Source organism: Sinocyclocheilus anshuiensis, unplaced genomic scaffold (genome assembly GCF_001515605.1).
Source record: "Sinocyclocheilus anshuiensis isolate Anshui unplaced genomic scaffold, SAMN03320099.WGS_v1.1 scaffold415, whole genome shotgun sequence".
Lineage (NCBI taxonomy): Eukaryota > Metazoa > Chordata > Actinopteri > Cypriniformes > Cyprinidae > Sinocyclocheilus > Sinocyclocheilus anshuiensis.
In genome coordinates, this window is record NW_015552655.1 from 2,253,702 (window position 1) to 2,272,742 (window position 19,041).

A 19,041-nucleotide genomic window follows, 5' to 3' on the forward strand; every position below is an offset into this window, starting at 1 on the left:
CTCCCTTTTTGCATGCCCTGACTCCTCCCCCTCCATGCCTTTGGCTCCTCCCACCCCTGGTATGTGAAATGTTTCCTGTCTAACTTTGGAATTTGTTTTAAAATGAGAATGTAATATTTTATTATTGCAAAAGACATGTTTTAGATGTTTAACTGTAGTTGTTAAAAATGTATGAATGTAGCCAAAAGTGGTTATCATATTGAAGTGGATATACAGTTATCTTTCCAAAAAAAAAAAAAAAAAAAAAATTTTGGAGTGTAGCTGTAGAATGGTCAAAGCAAATGGAAAAGCAGCTGGAAGCCTTTTGTTATAATTACGCAAAATGAGTGCAGCTACTACCTAATGACAGACAGATGATTGCTTGCCAACAATGAATGCTGTTAGCCATAATGTGTCTTTTACCTTTGGGTTTCTCCTGCACCAACAAGTAGGCGACACTCTTCTCAGGGCCAACCACAAAGGCTACATCACCTGAGTCATCGGGTGTGACCATTTTCAGCACTAGGCTGTGTTCCCTCCCTCGGCAGCTGATTTGATTCAAGTCATTGTTTTGAAGGTGATTGGAGCCGAGCCACCACTCAACATTCGTAACCCCTGTATGAGACACCTCACACTGGAAGATAGCATCCTCGCCCGTTATCACAGTCACATCCTTTAATTCTCTTGTGATTTTTACACATTCTGGGAATGGATGGAAGGAACGTCATGAAAGGGACGATTGAGGATCTTCCGAAAAGTCAAAAGAGGTAAATATCCCACTACTGACTATCTACTAGAAGTGACTTAGAATGTGAGAGGATGTATTAGTCCTCCAAACAGTGTAGTTTTTAATGAAAGCTTGGGATTTTGTTGTGACATTAAAGTTAAATCCCAGAATTGAGGAGAGCATCATGCGATCTTAGTTCACAGATATTTGCTTTACATACTACTTGGATCATGCCTTAGTGGCAATCTAAAACATAAAAGCTACTCAATGTATTCATTATTTGAAATGCTAATACTAATATGTACTTTTGCTTCATACTCCCGTCCTCTAAAGAAGAATCAAGATTGTTACCTTTGACAGTCAATGTAGCTTTGCTTTGTTTGTCTCCTGCTTCACATATGTACTCGCCACCATCATCCACTGATAGCTTATGGATTTCCAAGGTTTGGATTGTGCCATCCCTCTTTATGGAATACTTCTTTCCATCAGATAGGACCTGAGTACCCTTCTTCCAGGTCACACTGGCATCAGGTATTGAAGTTTCACAACATAATGAGGCACTGCCTCCCTCTGTGACTTCCTGGCTTGTTAACTCCTTCACAAATGACAGCACAGGGACTGCTGTTGGGAAACAGCAATACACAGAACACATTCTAAGATACGTGCAAACCCCAAACCTGCATATTAGAAGATGGCAACAAAGAGATGGCAACAAATTGTCTTAGTAGTTTCTAAATGCATCCAGGGACAAGATAAGCCTAACCTTGGAATGCTTGAATCAGAAATCATGAAACTTTTTGCAGTACTTCTATTATAGATAAAATTAATCACTGATGAGAAAAAAGGAACATAGAATAGTCAACCTTCTGAATGTAATATCCAAACAAATAAAGCTCCGCATACTACCAAGCAATGGACAAGAAATATTTGGCAAGCGAAGACAAAACAGATAACATACATGCATGAAATGTTGTGCTTTCATTGTGGTGTATATAAAGAGGCTGGTCACATGTCATTTTTTTGCAATATGATGCATTAAAGCATGCATCAACGAGTAATAAATGCAAGTTATATTACATATGTGGAATGTTTTGAATATTTATGGATATAGAATGATCATACACACACAAATACTAAACACATGCAGTAAACAGTGCATGTGTTCGAAACTCACTGAGAAATAAATGAAGGTGTGAAATAAAACAAACTACTATTTAGAAATCAAAAATTTCTTTAGTTTTACCTCTGACTGTAAGACAAGCAAAAGAAGTGTGTGCACCCACATGGAAGGACACTGTGCCCGAGTCTTTCTGGGTGACACTTCTTAGTGTAAGCGTGTGCCTTTTGCCGTCCATTCCGATTTCATTCATCTCATTGTTCTGTAGTGGAACATCTTGTAGCGTCCACTGAACAATGAGTGCATTGTCATGAGAGACAAGGCATTCGAAATGAACGTCCTCGCCTTCATTGACAATGCAGCTCTTCAAGCCAGTTAAGATCGTGATTTCAGGTTCTGAAAGCAAAATCAGGTTTCATTTTGTCAGAATTAGTCAACAGATCAAAAAATAGATAAACTTCAACAGTATCAATTTAACATCCACTATAAGCTAAGCTTTTCAAGAAAATGCACAGCAGTTGTCAGACAGAAATAGCAACCCTGGTATAAAAATAAATGTTAAACTACAAGGGTAAGGTTTATAATGTTATGTCAAGTGCAAAAAGCTCTTGTACTTAAATAATCTAGCAAAATGAAATGGGAGTGCATTGGAGAAAGGTTGTGCAAGTTTTAATGAAATTTAAAGTGCAAAACCACGTGCACAGAGAAGGTGCTGAAGGTGATCTGGGATCAAGTACAAGCATACCATAAGAGAGGATGATGGCATAATACTTAGGATGGTATGGAGTAGATGCGTGATCATCAAAAGAGGATGATCAGGTAAAGTTAGGAGGGATGAGGACTTTTACAAGTTGATTCATACCCTTCACAGTGAGTTTGGCAGATGTCCGATCATGTTCTGTTTCACAGCAGTACTCTCCAGCGTCTCCTTCTTGCAGCTTGTAAATGATAAGCTCAGCAACAGCCCCATCTTGCTTCAGCTGATATTTGTGGCTTGCTTCTATTACACTCTTGTCTTTCCTCCAGATGACTTTGGCTCCAGCTTTGTCAAGTTCACATCGAAACACTGCATTTTCCCCAGCTTCACTTTCCAAATCTTTTAGAGATGATTTGAAAAGAACTGGCAGTGCTGCAAAAGGTGAGTAAACAAGTGTTTCAAGGTCATCATGAAGAAACTGCTTCAAATGATACAGGAAAGAAAGACGGTTCAATCCAAGCCTACCCTTAACTTTCAGATATGCGATGCTTTGGTGTTCTCCAGTGTCACAAATATAGTCACCAGAGTCCTCATGTTCAAGGTCATGTATGACCAGTTGGGCACGGTGGCCATCTTGCTTTAATTCATATTTAGCACTGGGGCATAGGCCAATTTCACCCTTGCGCCACTCAACAGGAATGTCTGCTTTGGAAAGCTCACACTGGAAGCTGATGCTCTCTCCCTCAACAGCTGCCTGGTTCTTTAGTGCTTGTGTGAAAATGGCTGGAAGCGCTGCCAATGCAAAGAGTGGTATAAGATGCAAGAGATTAAAGATTTTCCAGACAAGTAAGACCCTAAAGGCAACAGTTCAAACAAATATTATAGTACACCAACAGGATACAATAAAATTTCTTTCTTTAGATTTATCTTCATAATAAGCTGTGGAAGAATTTATACTTCACAAACACAGGATAAATGTGGCAATGCAGTTCAAAGATGGATTAGAATAATGGAAAAATTCAAGAAGTAGTTTTTCTTCTCCTACCATTAACCTTGACATTGGCTGTGGTAATGCTGTCTCCGCAATCACAAGCATAGTCTCCAGCATCTTCAGGTTTGACATCAGTGATCATCAGCTCAACAGTAGAGCCAACTTGCCTGATGAGGTACTTTCCTCCAGAATGGATCACCTGCATCCCTTTCCTCCAAACAACAGGAACTCCACGTTTGGAGAGCTCACACTGGAAGATGATGCTTTCTCCTTCAATAGCTGTCTGTTTTTTTAGCTCTTGTGTGAAGGTGGCTGGAAGAGCTGACAATTCAAAGAGTGGTATGAGATGCCAGAGATTTAGTTCCGTACATACAGATGACGTAAATAAATATTTTTCAGAGAAGTAAGATCAAGATGATACAAATGCAAACAATGGTTACAATTAAGTCTTTTTTTGGCCTTAACTTCATATTAAACTGGAGAATCATTTGCACTTCACAACCAAGGAATACATGTGACAATGCATTTCAAAGATGGATTAGAATGATGGAAAAATTCATGAAGATGTTGGTCTTCTCCTACCGTTAACCTTGACGTTGGCAGTTGTCATGCTGTCTCCGCAACCACAAACATAATCTCCAGCATCTTCAGGTTTAACATCAGTGATCTTCATCTCAACAGTAGAGCCAACTTGCTTGATGAAGTACTTTCCTCCAGAATGGATCACCTGTGTTCCTTTCCTCCAAATCACAGGAACTTCGGGTTTCGAGACTTCACAGCGCAAAGTGACACTATCTCCTTCCTGAATTTCTTGATTCTGTAGCTCACGTTTGAAGACCACTGGTAATGCTGAGGAATCAGGCAAAGTTGTTGAACCAGGAACAGGATCTTGTGAGATTAAGTTTACACTTTGCATCAAAAACATTCTTTCCACTGATAGATGTAAAACATTCTTCTACAATGGCTTAACTTATATTTTTACCACCTTCTAAGATGTTTAACCAAAACAACCACCATGATACAAATGGCAAAACTATAAACTAGACAAATAACTTGGTACACTAGAATAGCCAATATACAGCACTATACACTACCCTACACTAAATGAAGACATTATTAATGAAGCTTCTTCATTGTTGAAGACGGTTCAAATAAAAGATGAGTCCTACCATTGACTTTGATACTAGCGGTGCAGATGTTATCTACACAATCACAAACATAATCTCCAGCGTCTTCAGATTTAACATCAGTGATCTTCAGCTCAACAGTAGAGCTAACTTGCTTGATGATGTACTTTCCTCCAGAACTGATGACCTCTGTTCCTTTTCTCCAAACCACAGGAACTCCAGGTTTTGAGAGTTCACAGCGCAAAGTAACACTCTCCCCTTCTTGAAGCTCTTGGTTCTGTAGCTCACGCTTGAAGACCACCGGTAATGCTGAGGAATTAGGAAAATTTGTTGAACCAGAAACTGGATCTTGTGAGATTTATACTTTGCCTAAAAAATGATTCCACTGATAGATGTAAAACATTCTTCTGAAATGGCTTAACTTATAATTTTACCACCTTGTGAGATTTTAAGTTAAAACAATCACCATGATGCAAATGGAAAAACTATAAACTAGACAAACAGCTTATTACACTAGACTAGCCCATACACCGCACTACACCCTAACTTAAATTAAGACATTATTAAAGTGCAGCTTTTTAGATCAGAAAACAGGAAACTTCTTCATTGTTGTAGAGGGTTAAAATAAAAGGTGAGTCCTACTATTGACTTTGATACTAGCGGTGCTGATGTTGTCTCCGCAATCACAAACATAGTCTCCAGCATCTTCAGGTTTGACATCAGTGATCTTCAGCTCAACAGTAGAGCTAACTTGTTTGATGATGTACTTTCCTCCAGAACTGATCACCTCTGTTCCTTTTCTCCAAACCACAGGAACTTCAGGTTTTGAGAGTTCACAGTGCAAAATAATTCTTTCCCCCTCTTGAACCTGTTGGTTCTGCAGCTCATGCCTGAAGACCACTGGTAATGCTGAGGAATCAGGCAAAGTTGTTGAACCAGGAAAATCTTGTGAGATTAATTTGTCATTAAGTTTTTGAGGGTTCAAATAAAACCTCAGTCCTACCATTGACTTTGATGTTAGCAGTGGTGATGTTGTCTCCACAATCACAAGCATAGTCTCCAGTATCTTCAGGTTTAACATCAATGATTTTCAACTCAACCGTAGTCCCAATTTGTCTGATGATGTACTTTCCACCAGAATGGATCACCCGTGTTCCTTTCCTCCAAATCACAGGAACTCCAGGTTTTGAGAGTTCACAGCGCAGAATAACAGTGCCACCTTCATCACATGCTTGGTTTAGCAGTACTTCCGTAAACTGAATTGGGTGAGCTGTTGAGGCAGGCACTTGTTGAGTATACAAGGTCAATTTGTACACTATTCTGTAATATAACACAGAATGTGTACAGGCAAAACATCTTAGCTTTATAATATTACTTTCTAAATATTAAACCCAAGTCAGGAAAGTTCACTATAAATGCACTATAAAACTACTAATGAATGTTGTTACAAGAATATAAGAAAGTTTGTCATCAACACCAATGAGACCATCTAAAGAGAAACACTTTTCAGGTTCACATAGCCATTTAAAGAAATCCAGTTTGTATGTTTCAAAAATAAACATAAAAGATATCAACATCAAGACTGGTGACATGATATGTTGAAAATATTCAAGATACAAAAACAATGCCTGAATCAGTTTCCATCCATGAACAGTATGGCAGAATTAAGACTTTGAATACATTTTTGGATGATTTCATACAGCTAAAAACTGCATGAAAAGTGTTACATTTAGAGATACAAATCAAACTAAAATGAAAAATGATGAAAGACCAGCCTGCAATGGTAAAGAACAGTCTACAGCAGTGTTTCCCAACCTTTCTTTAGTCGCGGCACCCTTTGGAAATTTTAACAAATTTGTGGCACCCTACAAAATTAATTTTGTCACAATATTTGAATTTCTAACTTCGATATGATACTTTGAAAAGTATAGATATTCAGTACAGCAGGGAAGAACTGCAGAATATACTGTCATACAGATATTTTTAATATTATAAAAAAAATGTGTCCATCAATGGTGGCAATCAGTAGGCTAATTTCTGATGAAAAGACCAATTTATATGACAGATTTTAATGTAGGCTTTTATTCATATGTAAACATTGTGAGATAGCCAGTTATAATGGTAATTAAACAAAGTTTTGCTCACTCAGTGTATTTTTGATTTTACAGTTGGGTAATTTTGTTGCAGTAGCACGAGATAGCTTGATTTAAAACTTTGAATTGAATAAAAAATGACAAGGAGGCTAAGCAGTTAATAATAAAACAAGAACAAATAAAGAAATTACTAATGATAGCACAAATAAAACATAACGATAGGCCTACAAATGAAATAAAGGGCTATACACACAGTAGGGCTATTAAGAGATTTTTTTTTTTTTTTTTACCAATTATCCAAATAATGTTTAATCCTAGAAAGCTATTATTATCAGAGGACACGTGAGCATAACAGTTAGCAGATCAATGAATGAGAGGGCAGCGTTACCAGAGTTGCCCATTTACCACAAAAAGGATTTTTTACACGGCACCCCTGCTCTCGACAGACGGCACTCCGGTTGGAAAACACTGGTCTACAGAATAACACACAGACAAACGTGTGGGAGCAGAGTGAGTGGCTCCTGACTGAAAAATTGTAGAATGCAACTAAAAACAGGTTAAAAAATCACCTCTAGAAACATTTTAATTAAAATGCCAACAGTCTAGACTTTTCTGAAAAATCAAAGCAAGAGGACACAACTAATGTTCCTAAACCAGCTACTTTCACTAAACCAAGTACACAAACAGATGAAAATCATCTGAGATAAGCTAAACTCTTCCATACAACCATCATCCACTCCTGCCCTCTTCACCTTTGTTCATTGCAAGTACAATGTGGGAAACAGATAACACTCTAGAGTCAACCATTTAAAATAAATATTCACCATGTGTGACTAGAACAAGCCGTGGTGCAGGTAAAGTCGAAGGAGAACAATGCATCAATAGCCATTGATTTTCAAGTGATAGAATATAAGTAAAACAAAAATAAAACAAAATCAGATTAGCAACATGTGCTTCACTTTTACTTATGCAAAGACATTTTTTAAAACATAAAAGATGAACTGCTATTTTGCTTAAGTTTGTCTGGTAATAAAAGTAGGAGCAACAGTTCTGAAAATGTAAAAAAAAAAAAAGAATGCTTAGACAGAATATCCGAAGGATTTTTGATGCACGGGCGAGAAGCTTAAATGCTTGTCAACAAAATAAAGACACACCACAGCAAAGAGTGCTCAAAACACTATCATAATGCAAAAGCGACTGTGTGTGGCCACATGCTGTTCCATTCAAAAGAACGCATTACTGAACATTTTGACTGGGATTCACTTTTCCATTAGCACATAAACGTGCTGCACGACAGGCAGGAAATAGACATCAGTTTCATACCACTGAGCTCTGACTGTTTCTCTTTCTTCTGCTTCTGGAAGTCTGATTCAAGGGCAGCAGAAGGACGGAGGAACTTTAGAGCTGTGACAAAAGACACATTCATGTAAACTGCAACCCTTGGCCAAAACTGTAAGGATCTTAGAACGCAAATAGCAACGCCTGTGTCAGCCATGTTGGACAATAGTGGCAAATACTAAACAAGCAGACATCCTTATTTTACAGAAGCATTCATGCATGTTAACTAAATGAAAGCCCCCAAAGCCTGACTGATTTCTGACTGACAGATAGCACGGCCAACAAGAAGAATTCAAGCTGCTGACCAAGAAAACAAAGCACGGTCATTCTGCACATTTGCTCTGTACCATCGACTGATGCCCCCTGCTCAGTAGTCTGCTTTTGAAGTCCTGGTTGGTATAAGGGTGTCTGTGCCTTCAGAACTGTGACAAAAAACATTTTGTAGATGGAATCACAGACAATGCAATCTCAAAGAAGACGTGTCCAAAGCTTGGAACACATGCAAGTTCTGTATCAAGTAGTGTAATATGTGTTGAGTTACTCTACTGTGAATTGAGACTCAAGTCAGACTAGTGAAACCTGAAACCCATATCTCTGTTCCACATATGAACCACACTAAACTGAAGAGGTTACAAGCTAGAAGAAACAAACAGACAGCGATGAAGAAGTTTAAGGCAATACCAAAACAGATGTCTGTCAGACTATGGCATTACAGCAGGCAGAGCCACAGCAGGATACAACAAATTATCTAAAAGTTATTGTGGCGAGGGGGCGTGGGAAGGCGAAAGGCTGCAGTGGGAGAAAGGGTTTGGAGACGAGCGGGGATAAGGAGGTCAAGTGAATAATGATTAACACCTGTTTGAAATTCCAGTGATTGGCGGAGAGACGCACGCCGCCATGCAGCCAGCTCAGCCGACGCCACTTGCGGAGCTCGTGAAGTCACTCGCCGGGCTTCACCAAATCCAACATCAGGCGCTGATGGACCTCAAGCTGGAGCAGGAGGATCGGTTCCGCCTGTTGGTCCAGGTGCAGGATGAGGACCAGCGGGTCCTCCGGAGCTTGCTTGGCCGGGAGGGCACCCCAGCAGTGGCCCCCTCCCTCGCCCACGTCCCGCTGTTGAAGATGGGTCCACAGGATGACCCGGAGGCTTTTGTGGACCTCTTCGAGAGGACAGCGGAGGCGTGCGGCTGGGCGCGCACCCAGCGGGGACCCGGGTCATTTTTTAGACCGGTGTCCAATGATGGAGGTGGGCACATTGATCCGGGTTCCCGACTCCCCGGCGGCTGCCCCCGATCAAGCCGGGCTGTACCAAATACCTGTGAGTATCAAGGGGGGTGCATATCAGGCGTTGGTGGAGTCAGGCTGTAACCAAACCTCCATTCATCAAAGCCTGATGCAACAAAGGGCGTTGGATATGAGCTGCAAGGTTAAGGTGAGGTGTGTGCACGGGGATGTGGTGGACTACCCGTTAGTGGCTGTTGGCTGGGAAATGGGGAAGCGGTGGCGCAGGCTGGAGATGCGGTTTCGGGACCGTCACAGGCTGTCTCAGTGGAAACGAGAGTCGAGGGCGGAGCTTATATCCCCTGAGCTGGATGACTTTCCACTGGAGCAGTCTCGTGATGAGCCGCTTAAAAATGCGTATGACCGGGCCCGCACCATCGACGGACAGCTTCTCCAGCCTGACCAGGACAAGATCCTCCGGCCACATAACGCGTATGCCGCTGCCTATCTCGACGACATCATTATATACAGTAATGATTGGCAGCGGCATATGGAACATCTGCGAGCGGTCCTGAGATCCCTGAGGGTGGCTGGACTCAAGGCGAACCCGCGGAAGTGTGCAATTGGGCGTGTGGAGGTACGGTATCTGGGCTTCCACTTGGGTCATGGGCAGGTGCGTCCCCAAATTGATAAGACGGCAGCAGTTGCGACCTGTCCGAGACCCAAGACCAAAAAGGAGGTGAGGCAGTTCCTGGGGCTGGCGGGATATTATAGAAGGTTTGTACCTAAGTATTCGGACCTCACCAGCCCGCTGACTGACCTCACTAAAAAGGAAGCACCAGACCCCCAGCAGTGCCAGCAGGCTTTCACCCAGGTAAAGGCTGCTCTGTGTGGCGGGCCGCTCCTTCACTCCCCTGACTTCTCTCTCCCTAAAAGGGAAGCACCAGATCCGGTCCAGTGGACGGAGCTGTGCCAACAGGCCCTAACCAAGGTAAAGGCTGCCCTGTGCGGCGGGCCACTCTTGCACTCTCCTAACTTTGATCTCCCTTTCTTGTTGCAGACAGACGCGTCGGACAGGGGGCTGGGTGCAGTCCTGTCCCAGGTGGTGGGAGGAGAGGAGCGGCCGGTGCTGTATCTGAGTCGAAAGCTCTCAAAGAGAGAGACCAGATACAGCACCATTGAAAAAGAGTGTTTGGCCATTCGGTGGGCTGTCCTCACCCTTCGTTATTACCTCCTGGGATGGGAATTCACTCTCTGTTCGGACCACGCACCCCTCCAGTGGCTCCACTGTATGAAGGATACCAACGCGCGGATCACCCGTTGGTATCTAGCTTTACAGCCTTTTAAGTTCAAGGTGGTCCACAGGGTCCTCCTTCCCGACTCACGAACTGTATTACAGTTATATTTAAGCATATATAGAATTATAGAATTATATAGAACCATCAAAAACTTCTTCAGTTATGGTTTTTAGCTTTGGAATGCAAGAGAGTAATTTTGTGCTACACACTTGAAATGAACAATTACATATTGTTCATTACTGTAGGATATCTTTGGAAACTTAACATAACAAATGCAACAAATAAAACGACTAACAACACTACATAACAGTATTAACCAACACCAAAGCAAGCAATTATATTACATTGAAAATGGTTGTTTGTCAGAATAGTGCAGCTGGGGGGAGGGTAATTAATGGTTAAAAAATCCCAGAAAGTATAAGAATGATTCATACCCTTGATCTTCATATGGGCTGTTGTTGCCTTGTCTCCACATACACACGTGTAGTCTCCTTCATCTTCAGGTTTGAGATCTGTGATCTTCAGCTCCACCTTTGAGGCAATCTGCCTGATGACGTACTTTCCTCCAGACTGAATAACATGGCTTCCTTTTTTCCACTGCACAGGGACACCAGGTTTGGAAAGCTCACAGGACAGAGTAGCACTGCCTCCTTCATCACACTCCAGGTTTTGCAGCTCATGTGTGAAGACCACTGGTAGTGCTGAGGAACCGTGAAAAGATGTTGGAACCATGTTACACAAATCACTCAGGACAACATCCGAGAACTGGACTGAACAGAAGTCTTTTCAGTCTTCTTGTCTAGTTTTCTAGCTTTGAAGTCATTAAGGACATCAATCAAGCAATTTAAAACAAAACAAAAAAAACAAAGCCATTAGTGTAATATGAAAAAACCCTGATCAACAATAACTTCAGGTCACAGTAGAGGACTGTTATATGATATGTAATACCATACATTTAATCACAATTCAACAAAAGATGTCATTCCTACCATTGACGGTAATGGTAGATGAGGTCTTGCTAAACCCACAATCACAACTATAGACCCCAGCATCTTCAGGTTTGACATCAGGGATCTTCAGTTCAAAAACAGAACCAACTTGCTTTATGTGGTATTTCTCTCCAGAATGGATCACTTGTGTTCCTTTCCTCCAAACCACAGGGACTCCTGGTTTGGAAAGCTCACACTGAAGAGTAACACTGTCCACCTCTTGACACTCCTGGTTTTGTAGTTCTCTTTTGAAGATCAATGCTAAGAAGCAATTGATGTTTCAACAGGTTGTTAATATAATGCACTTTGCACAAAATGTAAATGCACAACATGACAAAACATTCAAAAACCTACCAAAGAAAACGAGACATTATAAGACAGAACACTGACAGAAATCACAAAAACATTGAACATCTTACAAGACAAGATTAGCAGATATTTGTATTAGTGAAGTTAATCTACTTAAGTCAAATAATGCTATATCTATGTTAAGTTCCCTTCAAGCGACTAACCAGTAAAGGTAAAAATATAAAAAGTCTTTGTACTCACTAAAGAGTGAACATGAAAAAAGAAGACATTTAACAGACCGAATGAATTTCATACCCTTGATTTTAATGTTTGCTGTAGTCTTTTTGTCCACACACACACATGTGTATTGTCCAGCATCTTCAGGTCTGAGGTCAGCGATCTTCAACTCAACAGTAGCCCCATCTTGCATGATGAGGTACTTTTCCCCAGATTGTAGCACCTGCGTTCCTTTCTTCCAAACAACAGGAACTCCACGCTTTGAGAGTTCACAGTGAAGAGTAACGCTGTCTCCTTCGTCACACTCTTGGCTTTGTAGCTCACATTTGAAGACCGCCGGTAATGCTGAAGAGCAATTATGTGATGACATAAATTAAAGGTGTGTAAAAATGAGTAGTTTCTTGACTACACATGCATTGACATTTTAGTGTATCGCTTGATCTTAAAATAAATTGAATTAAAGCAAAAAAAAAAATCTATATCTAAATCAATAAATGGATGCATGTAAATGAATAGGCTTTTATCCATACCACTAACAACAACATTTGCTGTTGTTTTTTCGCTTCCACAATCACAGGAATATTCTCCACTGTCCTCAGGCACTAAGTCTGAAATCTGTAGCTCACACATGGTGTCCCTCTGCATTATCTGATATCTTCCCCCATGTTTCAGACTTTGCGTTCCCTTCTTCCATTGCACTTGGCAGCCAGGTTTTGAGAGCTCACAGGAAAGTAAGACTTTCCCACCTTCAGTAACCTGCTGGTTCTTCATCTGACCCTTAAACCTAGCAGGTACCACTGGAGAACGAACAAGCGTCATATAATTAAAATTCTTCTTCATAGTTTTAGCATCCAAAAGACAGGATGGAAGATCTCTGGGATGAGATGATGAAGGTACGACATGGAAGCTAGGATAAGCCAACGTCTGTGTTATTTTGCGTCATAATGTGATTAAGCTTGTAATGTATAATATCTTTACATTATTATTCGTCGTCAAAATTTTCTATAATCACGGAAACATTAAAACAAACACAGAAACAGTTCCAACACATCCACTGCACCAGGACTACATGAATACATATATTACACATACAAAGTCCAGACAAGACCGAATCTCACAAACCAAGACAAACACAAAAGTGCAAGTGCCATTTCTAATATTTGACAACTTAACAGACTGCTGAAAGACATCTACTGAAATCACACAACAGCTTCTTTATAAAAACTAACTGATCTGCCCAATAAAACCTAAATTATATTTCAGATAACTAAGACAAGGATGCTAATGGTAAAAAATGTGAACTCAAAAGTAATGAAATGTTCTATCATGTCAGTTGTTGAACTAAGAACAAGTAAACAATTTCAGCATGTATGGAAATAAAAGACTATATAACCACATTTTTACCAAACTGACTTGCTAGAAATCTAAATGACATGTAAAGTACCAAAATTATTGTAAAAGTACAATATAAAAGTACCAGTTCTCTGAACTGAGGTGATCATCTGCTGACACAGAAATGCATGAGACTATCACCGAAATGCCTGGCAGTAGCATCGCCACAAAGGAACCCAAAAGTAAAATGTCAAATGCAGAAATACAACACATATGTTGAATCAAATAAAAAATTGTACTTACCAGAAATACTTTCAAAGAACACAGAGACAATAAAAACACTACATACATAAAAGCTTTAAACCTAAAAAACACTAAGAATATAATCTAAGATTCTCCAGCTTCAAGTAATTATTTTCTAGCTAAGGGTAATACATTGCTATAAACACCCAGAAAGAGAGATTTCTGTGTTAAGCGGTTTATTTTTCGGAGAAAGCCAGGTTCTTACCTTTCACCGTCAATTTGGCTGTACTCTTCGTAGAGCCAATGTCACAGGTGTATACCTCGCTGTCACTCTTCTCCAGATCCTTCACTTTGAGGATGAGGACAGTTCCCTTTTGCATAAGCTCATACCTTCCTCCAGCCCTGATCTCCTTTGTTCCTTTCAGCCAGGTGACTTTAGAGGCAGGTTGGGTTGTCTCACATTCAAAGGAGACAGCACTCTTCTCTTCTGCAGTGGCATCCTTTAGCTCACGAATGAATTTGTTGGCCAGTTCTACAGAGGGGATGAAATACTAAAGTAAATATATCTCCTGTTTAGAGGATTTCCCTCTTTGTATATTTAAAGAAAGGATAATGGAATCTAAGGCTACGTTTACACGACAACGATGTAGTCAAAAACAGAAAAGTTTTTCCCTTGCCTTTTTAAAAAGTTTCATGTATACACGACAATGTTTTCAAAACAATTCGCGTTTACACATATCCGCGAAAACGGCCAAGAACGCTGTATTACGTATGCCAGGCCAGTAGTTGGCACTGTCACCTTGTTAGTAATTTTAAAATCCTTGCCTTTGATCTCCAGCTTAGCCTTGGAGGTTGGACCACCGGTGATCTCACAGCTGTATTCTCCAGAATCTTTTTCAGTGACGTTGCGGATTGTCAGCTTTACGAGCGTCCGCTCCTGACTGATTTCGTATTTCTGGCTTTTTCTAATAGATTTGCCATCCTTTGACCACTTCACTTCCAGTCCAGATTGAGAAAGCTCACAGGAGAATGTGGCATCCTCACCAATTTTGGCACTGACACCTTGAAGCTCTTTAGATATGGTAGGAGCTTCACCTGGCTCCCAAAAATAAGATACACCTTGATTAAGCAAAACCGTATTTGTGTAAAACCTATAATCCAATTCATTGCATGCCCTGCTTACCCTCAACAGTAAATGTTGCCTTTGAGCTCAAATCCTTGAGAGTGAAGACCACCTCACCGGAATCAGAAGCTGAGACAGCTTTGATTGTTAAGGTATACTTGCGCCCTTTGCTGCTTATCTGGAAACGGCCTCCATCAGTGACAGGTTGGCCTTTTAGGCTCCAGGTGCACCTCTCTGAACTTTCTCGGGACAAGATACACTCGAATGTGCAGTTTTCACCTGCTTTGGCCTCTACCGATTTAAGACGCTTGGTGATCCCAATGTGGATATCTGGGGTCAACAGCAAAGACATTATTAAAAAACACCAACAACTTTATCCGTTTTCATAAAAACATACAGGATAAAACTACACCAAAATGACACTACAGTGTCATTGTAGCACAACAGTACTACGTAAGTTTGTTGTCATACCTCTAACAGTGACCTTGGACTTGGAGAGGTCTGTGCCAAGATCACAGCTGTACTCCCCGGCGTCAGCTTGTGTGACATCATGGATAGTAAGTCCCAAGGTCTTACCATCATGGAGGAGCTCATACTTTTTCCCTGCTGACAGGACTGTTCCATCTTTGCGCCACACAGGGGCCACTCTGGGCTTTGAGGCTTCACACTTAAGGGTAACTGTACCCTTCTCCTCTGCAACTACATCATCCAGCAACTTTAGGAAGATGGCTTTCTTCTCTGGATGTCAATAAATAAAAAAGTGCATTAAGCCAAAACCTGGTCAAAAAAGTCTTTATTTGGACATCGTGATACAACCCCACCTTTGACCTTTAGGCAGACCGTTTCTTTCACATCCCTGATGCTGAATAAGACCTTCCCACCATCCTCAGGTGCTAGGTTCTTGAGAGTGAGCGTATGGGTCTTATCCACATGGGTGATGGCATTGACCTCATTGTTGAAGAGCGGCTTGTCATTGAGTGTCCACTGGACCTCTTCATCAGCGTAGTTAACCTCACAGGTGAACACAGCATCACCATCTTCATCCACCTCCACGTCCGTCAGATGTTTGGTGATTTGGATTTTACGCACTATGTCAGAAAAATAAACATCAAAAAGCATGATCAGAGTGGCATTTATTTTACCAACAGCACCTATGAGTGCTTGGCGTAGTCAAAGCAAAGCTCTAACAAGCAACCCTAACCCTAATGGTTTGGATGTATAAAGGGAATGCAATTTGAAACGACATGTTTCGAATGCCTTCTTTGTGACATTACCTTCTACTTTGAGAACAGCTTTGCTCTCACAGACCCCGACCTGACAGCGATACTCTCCAGAGTCCTCTGCACTCAAAGCTTGTATGATCAGCTGCACATTGGCGTCCTTTTGCTTCATGCTGTATTTGCTAGAAGCCTCCAAAGCGGTTTGACCCTTAAGCCACCGTACTTCTTTTGGTGTGGCAGAGAACTTGCAGCATAGTGTGGTGGAAGTCTTCTCCTTGGCTGACACATCTTTAAGAGGCTCCAGGACTTCAATGGGACGCTCTGTGGAGTGATATGAACAGTGATTTTGAAAACAAACACAAAAGTGCACAAAACTACAACAAACATTACATTTCATCTGTAGTAAACATAAATGGAGCAAAATACACCTTTTTTCAAAGCACTCAATTTCTGTAGGAATTTTATCATGCATCATCAAAAACTATTCAATTAGAATTATTAGATACAGATAAGATTTCTTTTGGAGTGGCTTTTTGCAAATCTCGGTTAAACCAAGTGTCTAACCTTTCACTTTGAGCTCAGCTGTTGATTTGCTCTTTCCGGCAGTGAACTGTACTGGGCCTGACATGGAGGCCTTGGTCTTCTTAAAAGTGAGTCGGTGCATGGTTCCCTCTTTCTCCATCTCGATATCTGCACTCTCCTTCAGCTGTTCCCCATTTAGCGTCCATTTCACTGGCTTGACTGTCTCCACGCTGACTTCCACCTCAAAGTTGGCAGCAAACGGCTCGGTCACCTCCAAAGAACTCAGCTCCCGTACTATGCTGATAGCCTGCTCTGAAGGTTGTGATGAGACAGTATAGTGCTGTGTCAAGAATTGGCTATATCAAAAATGTTTATGTAGTACAATTCTTAAAAAACACTTGAGACTTAAGAAGACACATACTAATGAAACTGCATGGAAATAAAACAAAATGCATGGAAAGTAAATTCACATAACAGTAATTTAAATTGTAAGCAAGCATAAATTCATCCCTGTTTGAAAGGGGAAATTAATGAGATAAATAAGATTTTTAAATATGGTTAAAATCGCATACAACGCTCATTCTTGTCTGTTGCAGATCAATCAAAAACTGATCTACAAACTGTTATCAAATAATTAACAACATGCAATCACATTTTCTACACCATTTTTACAGTCAATTTCAAACGTGTTTTAGTTTGTAATGTATGGTTGTGCTTTATGAATTCTGCTGTGATTTCATCCTAAAATTTAATTTTATTCTTTAAATCACAATGGAAATGGTTTTTACCCTCTATTAGTAGCTGACATGAAGTCTTATCATCAATGGCGTCACACACGTATGTATCCTCATCATCAGAGTCCACGTCGATGATGGTGAGCTTCCTGTAGATGTCCTCACTGGTGATCTCGTGCTTCTTGCTGGGTTTGATCTCTGACTTGTTCTTGTACCACGTGACTTTAGCGTTGGCCCGTGATACCTGACATTCTAAGTATGCGCGGTGTTTGTACATGGCGATTTTGTCTCTCAGTTTCTTCACAAATCTGACAGGCAGTTCTGTAATGATTATAAGGGAGCTTAGGGGATCTACAGATTTGTTAGACAACCTTAGAAATGCTACACAGCCCAGGCTGTAGTTCATTAGTCTTAACACTAAATGCAAAATGCATGCAGATATGACAGACATGACAACGAACCTTTAACCTTCAGTTTAGAGGCTGAAGAGGCCTTCTCAGCTGTGAACTTTATTTCACCTGCGTCCTCAGCCTTTACAGATTTGAGGAGTAGAATGTATGTTCTTCCTAAGACAGAGAATTTTAAATGAGTTTAAGAACCATTAATCTGTCCCTCTTGGAGCTGATTATTATTATTATTTTTTTGCTTTTTGTGAACAGAGAAAATAAAAGGAACTGATTGTATTGTAATTTAAACTATGTACTGCCATACTGGGCTGCATGTTCCTCAATCTACAAGCATTTCTACAAGCACACCTAAGCTTTCAAGAAGAAAGCAATCAAAGTCCATTTTGTTCAATTTACCCTCCTGCCTTATCTTTATGTTGTCTCCAGCTTTAAGTTTGGCATCTCCTTTGTGCCACTGAGCCTCGACCTCATCGTGAGAGACCTCACAAACAAACGTTGCACTCTCCTTCTCTGTCACCTCCACGTCCTGCAGCGGCTTGACTATTTTAATATCTCTGGCTGCAAGAATTCAAATACAAACATTTATTCAAGTGACACTACAAAATGCTTGAGTTCGGCAGTGATTAAATGTCCCACTCAGAAGTCATTCATCTTTACCGTGAACAGTGAACTTGGCCGAAGTATTGTCATCTGTTGTTCTACATATATACTGGCCCTGGTCTTCATATGCACACTTGTGGATGATGAGGGTGCGCTTGTTGGCCTGGGAATAGATGCCACATTTCTTTCCTGGCTTCAGTTCCTCATCATCCTGATGGGGAAATAATGACACAGTTCCATCAACATTTTTTACTTTTTCTTTTTTCAAATCATTTTGTATTTTTTCCATTTGTGACTACACAATTTATTTTTAACAATTCTAAATCAAATACTAATACCTTAAACCACTTGACATCAGCATTTGCTCTTGACACCTCACATTCAAAAGTGACTTTCTCCTTTTCAGGAGAACTGATATCCCTTAGAGGTTTGAAGATCTTTGCAGCAGGTTCTGTGCACACAACGCCAATAATTAGGGTTATAATTGTTATATATAGATTCTAACATTGGTGGTAATGTTATGGATCTCCTCATTAGTTTACATAAACCTTACTAAACTTGCAATAAGCGTAAATGGGATATATTGTGGACATTCATTTAGTTTGTCTGGCTGAATATACTTAAAAATGTTGGTTATACAGCTTCTGAAAGTACAAAACTTGAAAACACACTTTTTATGATCTTATGCTAAACATTTTACTGAATCTTGCTATTCAGGCTTAAACTTAAAGGGATAGTTCACCCAAAAATGAAAAGTC

General features: G+C 40.5%; 1 protein-coding gene across 1 annotated transcript in view; it reads right to left on the reverse strand.

The window, feature by feature from the left end:
• LOC107667194 (obscurin-like) overlaps nt 1–19,041 on the reverse strand; it is a 48,618-nt gene that overhangs the window by 22,345 nt on the left and 7,232 nt on the right. The window contains exons 13-38 of the mRNA XM_016458796.1: nt 18,622–18,734; nt 18,341–18,494; nt 18,080–18,241; nt 17,738–17,842; nt 17,331–17,597; nt 16,585–16,854; nt 16,075–16,341; nt 15,622–15,888; nt 15,272–15,538; nt 14,861–15,130; nt 14,503–14,772; nt 13,943–14,209; nt 12,633–12,899; nt 12,181–12,447; nt 11,578–11,838; nt 11,023–11,289; nt 5,642–5,908; nt 5,281–5,547; nt 4,681–4,947; nt 4,094–4,360; nt 3,566–3,832; nt 3,046–3,312; nt 2,686–2,952; nt 1,950–2,219; nt 1,058–1,327; nt 403–681 (exon numbers count right to left, since the gene is read on the reverse strand). Coding sequence (XP_016314282.1) covers nt 403–681; nt 1,058–1,327; nt 1,950–2,219; nt 2,686–2,952; nt 3,046–3,312; nt 3,566–3,832; nt 4,094–4,360; nt 4,681–4,947; nt 5,281–5,547; nt 5,642–5,908; nt 11,023–11,289; nt 11,578–11,838; nt 12,181–12,447; nt 12,633–12,899; nt 13,943–14,209; nt 14,503–14,772; nt 14,861–15,130; nt 15,272–15,538; nt 15,622–15,888; nt 16,075–16,341; nt 16,585–16,854; nt 17,331–17,597; nt 17,738–17,842; nt 18,080–18,241; nt 18,341–18,494; nt 18,622–18,734 — 6,429 coding nt within the window. The remainder of the gene's footprint in view (nt 1–402; nt 682–1,057; nt 1,328–1,949; nt 2,220–2,685; nt 2,953–3,045; nt 3,313–3,565; nt 3,833–4,093; nt 4,361–4,680; nt 4,948–5,280; nt 5,548–5,641; nt 5,909–11,022; nt 11,290–11,577; nt 11,839–12,180; nt 12,448–12,632; nt 12,900–13,942; nt 14,210–14,502; nt 14,773–14,860; nt 15,131–15,271; nt 15,539–15,621; nt 15,889–16,074; nt 16,342–16,584; nt 16,855–17,330; nt 17,598–17,737; nt 17,843–18,079; nt 18,242–18,340; nt 18,495–18,621; nt 18,735–19,041) is intronic.